The sequence below is a fragment of the Castanea sativa genome, chromosome 9 (genome assembly GCF_040712315.1).
Source record: "Castanea sativa cultivar Marrone di Chiusa Pesio chromosome 9, ASM4071231v1".
Taxonomy (NCBI): Eukaryota; Viridiplantae; Streptophyta; class Magnoliopsida; order Fagales; family Fagaceae; genus Castanea; species Castanea sativa.
In genome coordinates, this window is record NC_134021.1 from 35,981,154 (window position 1) to 35,987,461 (window position 6,308).

Here is a 6,308-nt window from a genome sequence, read left to right on the forward strand (position 1 = left end):
CTAGGAAGTATGTGTTAGGGTGTAAGCAAAGCAACGTTGAAAGGACAAGTCTTAAAGGCCTAATGTAGATTTGGGGAGTCTAGATATAGACAAAATTTCCATGAATCTAGATCTCAAGTGTCGGCTCTAAAGTCAATGCTCATGGTGACGTAAGAAAAGTGGAATTACGTGATTTATTAGCAAATTAAATTCAATGTCATAAGGTGCACAAATACGCAAACTTAGAGAAAGAACGATTAATACTTTAATACCATGTTAAAATAGAAAGAAGAAAATTAAATAAGGTAGAGAGACAAAAAAAAAAAAAAAAAAAACTTGATTCACCTTGACAATCTGTACGCAAGCTAAACAACTAATTGTCTTATAATAAACTCAATGTGAAGTATATATATAGGAATACAGTCATCTTATTATGATAACCCTAAAGCCACTTATGGCATTACAAAACTACGGTAGCTCATGATATCCTACAAACAAAGGGTTACAAGTTTATGGTAATATTTATACACATTAATGGCAATATCCTAAAATATTCTAACAAATTCTAATAATCTGGAACAAAATCTTGCCAAAACCAATGTGCCTTCCAGACTCTTTTCATATCCTCAATTGGGACTCCCCTCGTCTCGGGCACAAAGAAATATATGAAAATAGTCATCATGATCTGAAATAATACAAAAAAGAAGAAGAGACCAAACTTCATGTAGCAAAGCATAGAGAGGAAGCTTTGATTAATAGCAAAGGTCAGCGTCATGTTAAGGGAGACATTGATGGCTTGTCCTACTGATCGAATCTCTAGAGGGCAAATTTCACTGGGTACCAACCACCCCAATGGACCCCAGGACCATGCAAATGCAGCTACATAAGCACAGATTAAGAACAAGGCCATATTGGCTTCTGTGGTTGTAAAGAATCCTTCACCAGTGGACCCATACCTCAGGCCTATCATGACTGCTACTGTAGTCTACAATGAAACAAAAGAATTTGTAAACCTTGGAATTAATGGTTCTGAATTAGTTAATTAATGTGTTACTGTTTTCTATATATGAAGGATTTTCCTTAACCATGTTAGTTTTAAAGATTACCTGGCAAATAATCATTTGTATGGCACCTTGAAAGAACAAAAACCTTCTCCCTAGCTTGTCAACTAAGAGGATGGCAACCAATGTGGCAAGGACATTAACAATGCCGGTAAGGACTGCCGACATCAGTGCAGCACGGTCACCAAAACCCAAAGTCTTAAACAAAACAGGTGCATAAAACATCACAACATTAATGCCAGTGAGCTGCTGGAAGAATGGAATGAGAATGCAAAGCACAAGTTGAGGCCTATGTCTTCTTTGTGTGATGTTCTTCCAAGGGTTTTCCACTTTCTTTGCAGCCTCACTTGCTTTAAAAAGGTCTTGAAACTCCTCGTCCACTTCCTCCGTCGCACGAATTTTTTGTAACAGTTCCTTTGCCTTGCCATTTTGGCCTTTTGTAAGAAGGGAATTGGGAGTGTCTGGAAGTAATAGAGATCCAAGAGCCATGATTAATCCGAGAATGGCTGCAAAACCTAAAGGAAATCTCCAGCCCAAATCACCCTCAAGGTTGGCTGTGCTATAGTGAACAAGGGAAGAAACTAGAATACCAATTGTAATGGCCATTTGGAAAAAAATGTTGAGTGCTCCTCTAAGCATTGTTGGTGCCATTTCAGATAGATAAACTGGAACGGACTGCAATGCATCAATATTAGCATTAGCTTTATGCCTTCTACATTGAGAGTGTTTAGGCAGGAGCAATGGTTAGTGCTAGAATAATAATCAAATGAGTACATTTACTTTCCTAAATCTTTAAGCTTTTGGGATCTGTAATCGATAATATATCATGGTATCAAAGCATATGGTCTTACGTTACTTGTCTTCACTTTCTCAGGAATGTAATACACTGTTTCCTAACAGTTTAATTTTTCGGGGATAGTTAATAATTTGTCAATTAGTACCTGATTTCCAAAGCCAACACCAACACCGAGCAACAAACGACCAATGATGAGCATCTCTATGTTCATGGCAGCACTGCCTAGGAATGATCCAACAAAGAAGACCAGACCTCCCAAAATCATTGAGGCTTTCCTGCCATAGGCCGTCGTTACTGAAGAAGCAAAGAAGGGAGCTACCATTGCTGCCATATAAATGGAGGAGGTGAACAATGTAAGCATCTGGCTATCAAATCTGCAGTACCCATCTTCATCATCCATTTCACATTTCATTTTTATATACACTGATGGGAAGAACTTCCTTAGAAACTCGTTTGATGAAGTCGATCCTGCTGCTAAAACATAAAAGCAAACCACCAACTTGTTAGATAATATTATATGATTAAATTCATTATTTTCTAACAACTTAATTTTTTTATATACATCAAAATTCATAATATAATATGGTTTCAAAGTGATCCTAAATTCTGACATGTTGAGTTCCACTAATTAAGAGTAATTTGGTTGAAACTAATGTTAAACCATTTCCTAACAACCTAAAACTTTTGAAATAATCAGACAATCTGTAACTTATCATTACTAAACACTCCAATGTTTTTTGAAATTCATTCCATATTTCTTAAAAGTGGCTATTTTCAACTGAAATCATGTAAAAAAAAAGTTCATGCATGGTCAATAGAACAAGATGACAAAGTGTGAATCAAACCTGTAACCCCGACATCATAACCAAAGATGAGACCACCTGTGGCAGCAACCAAACAAATCACCAACACAAGGGGGGTGACCTTGCCTCCATATATTTTTCCCTCTCTTTGAGCATTATCTTCTTGTAACATCTTTAAGTGAACTAGAAGAAGTATATTGTAATCGTTAGCTTAAAGACACACAGCTCTCTTAAAATTGCTCCATTGATCATTCTTTTTGCTCTTTTAAGTAGCTTTCTTGCTTGTCCACTTCTGATTCTCAATATTATAATTAGTTTCAACTAATAAGATTTTAGTTAATCTAAATCTAAAGTTAACTTCCTAACTTAATTTTTAATGGTTTACATTGAAGTTTTGGCAAATAAAAGCTGTCTTGGCATAGTTAAAAGTAAGTTACAACTACTACAGATCTGTCGCACTTGTTCTAAACAAAGTTACTATTTATTACTTATCAAAAAAAAAAGTTACTATTTATTAAGCGCACATGTTCTAGACAAAGTTACTATTTATTAAGGTACAATTTTTTTTGATAATCATTTATTAAGGTACAATTGTTGCAATGTGACTTAGCTGACCTAATTAGAACTAGACACCTCAATTAAAAGCCAAAACTATTCGGGCATCTTTTAAGTATTTTGGTGGGTTGGGGCTGATTTGGATTTTTTTCTTTTTTTGATGACTTGGATATTTAATTGAGATGGCAAGCTATAATTAGTCAGCTAAGTCACATTGTAACAATTGTTCCTTAATGCATTGCACGTGATATGATCCAGGATACTATGGTCTGTTAAAAATAAAGGAAAAAAGAAAAATACCATGGATATAATTAAACAACAAACTCTAAATATAGAAATATTAACTTTACAACTAACAAAAACAAAAAAGGAAAATTTTACGACTATAACTAGTTTTAACTACTTTTTTTAAATCTTTTTTATCTTCTTTTTTTTTTAAGATTTAATGAAGAATTTTTTTAATACCATTAACATTACTAAAAAAAAGGACAAAATTTAGGTATAGTATAGTACCTTACGTGCTATTCTTTAAGTTCCCCTTTTAAGCTTCAGCCATATAATTACTTAACTGAAAAATACACTTCTATCCTATGAGAAAAAATTCACATAGCAAAATCTTAAGATGGGAACCTAAAAAACATCGCCTAATTATTATACCTAAGTCATGCCCTAAAAAAAATAGTAAATGAAATATGATCTATAAATGAACTAATGATTGATTAGAACTTAGAACAAAAGGCTTGATTGAAGTAATTAGTGTAACAGGCTTATTGAATCAAGTTATTTTTTCCTTTACCATTGCGCACTCTTGACGTAATGATCACTCTACAAGCACAAGATTATTGTGGGTTGAGGGGGGGCAAATGTTGAAGTTCAAGTCTCCATGAGAGGACTTCACATATATATACACTAATTTTTTAGAGAGTTTTAACATATAGCATCAGTTTAAATTAAGTTAAAATAGAATTTATATCTTGTATATAATATTATATATATATTTCTTGAAAGGAATAGTTCTAGTCAGTCAAAAGAAAGCAAAGCTTATGTTTTAAGGATTTTGGGGAATAATTCAGGCAATCAAAAAGTGAAAGTCGTACTCATGATTTAAAGACTTTCCATTGTTTTTTTTTTTTGCTGAGACTTTCCATTGTTATATTAGTTTTAAAATTTCTCTTTAAATCAATATAAATATGAGATGAATACCCTTATAAAGGTATCGATATCACATTCTTCAACAAGGAACATTAATTTTAAATTCTTAAAGAGCGCAATTATAGATATGATGTGAATTTTAAAATTATGAATTTGTATTGAAATTTTCCTTTTGGTGTATTGGGATTTAGTTTGTTTGCGTTTGTGAAGGATTGTGAACATATCTGTATCTTAGAGGATGATTTAAGTTTCTAATTGGGATTTATGAGAATTTCTCGAATGCTCATAATATTGTTGATATTTCATCAAAAAATATTGTTGCGATTGGATATTTGATTGGAATTTTACGGAAACCAATGATTTTAGTTACTGACCATGTAACATTGTAAGAGCATCCACAGCAGTGGATCTAAAAATTTAGCAATTTAGCTCCACCAAAAGTTACTTTATCTATTTTACCTATACACATGCTGCAGCAGTGAATCTATTTTAGCTTTCAACACAATAAAATAATATAAACATCACAATAAAATAATATATCTACCACAATAAAATAATACATCTCACTACAATAAAAACACCACAATAAAAAGGTAATGTGAATACAAAATAAAAAATTAATTTTTTTTTAGCTCTCATGAACAGTGCACATCTATAGAGATGTGCACTGTAGCAATGAACTAAAAAAATATAGATTTAGCTCCACTGCTGCATGCTTCTTTTTGGTGTTTTGGTGGAGCTAAAATAGCTATATAGCTATTTAGCTCCACTGCTGCAAATGCTCTAACCACCTAAGGACTCAGTACATGCTCATACAACAAATATTCATTCAAATTATTCAATACAATCCACACAATTTAGGGTATCATGGATCATCCACCATTTGATGTCTAAATAATTTTGAGGCCAAATTTGATGAATAGTACTTTTTAAGGAAAATTTTAGGAAAATAACATGCAGTAGAAGTTATTTAGTTATATAAACTCTTTTTGGAACTCGAGTTTCAACCAAACTCGAGTTCTAATTTGTCAAACAACGTCAGATTGCCACTCAACTTAAACTAATTGAAACTCGAGTTTGATAAACTCGATTTTGAATTGGAACTTGAGTTTGACAAACTTGAGTTCCAGAAAGAGTTCACATAATTAAATAACTTCGTCCTCATGCTATCCGCCTAAAATTTTCCTTAAAAAGTACTATTTAGCAAATTTTACCTAATTTTGAGGATATCAACTAAAATTGGCTCAAGCATTTCAAACACCAATTTTGAAGAACATATATATGTAGAGGACTTATTAGACAGTTGATTTGAGTTCTTTATGTCATCTTCTCCACCGATGAGACATCTAGGGATAGAATCAAGAACTTAACTTAGGGAGGGCCAAAAAAAAAATATATATATATATTTATTTATCTTCCAAGAACAAGAAATATACAAAATTTAAAGCTAAATTAATGCATGAAAAATAAAACTAGTAACATATTAACAAAAAAAAAAAGAAGAAGATGCAAATAACTATTTTTTAATATATTTCAACTTAATCATTTATGATATATCAAAAGGAACTCGGCCTTTTTTGTATTATTAAATTCATCTATGATTAATTTATGATTAATTATATGTACTAAATCTCAAAATGATTCTCCTTTTTATGTAACTCCACCACCAAAGATATCCTTGTATTCCAATTTATGCTCCATAGCTTTTACTTCCACCAATCTATTCTCAAGCAGCCTCCTCGTCCACCAATCTATGCTTTGACAACCTTCTTAGAGAAAATTGATCTTACCATAATTTGAGAGAAGACCATCTTTGGTATATGTTTTGGAATCTGAAATTAATGCGATTATCGTGATTATCAAACTAGTAGGACCTTAGTTATGATATACATAAAATTTTCTTTTAAAGGTTAAAAAAGACACATTACCTATAATCGCATTTTATTTTTTACTTGCCCCCAT

At 32.2% G+C, this 6,308-nt stretch overlaps 1 protein-coding gene across 1 annotated transcript; it reads right to left on the bottom strand.

Moving 5' to 3' along the window:
• Positions 1-544: 544 nt before the first annotated feature.
• LOC142609135 (sugar transport protein 10-like) lies at positions 545-2,811 on the bottom strand. The gene is made up of 4 exons (XM_075780758.1): positions 2,682-2,811; positions 1,982-2,307; positions 1,086-1,715; positions 545-964 (listed from the first exon to the last, which is right to left on the bottom strand). Exons 1-4 carry the CDS (start codon positions 2,809-2,811, stop codon positions 545-547), a joined length of 1,506 nt encoding a protein of 501 aa, XP_075636873.1.
• Positions 2,812-6,308: the final 3,497 nt, after the last annotated feature.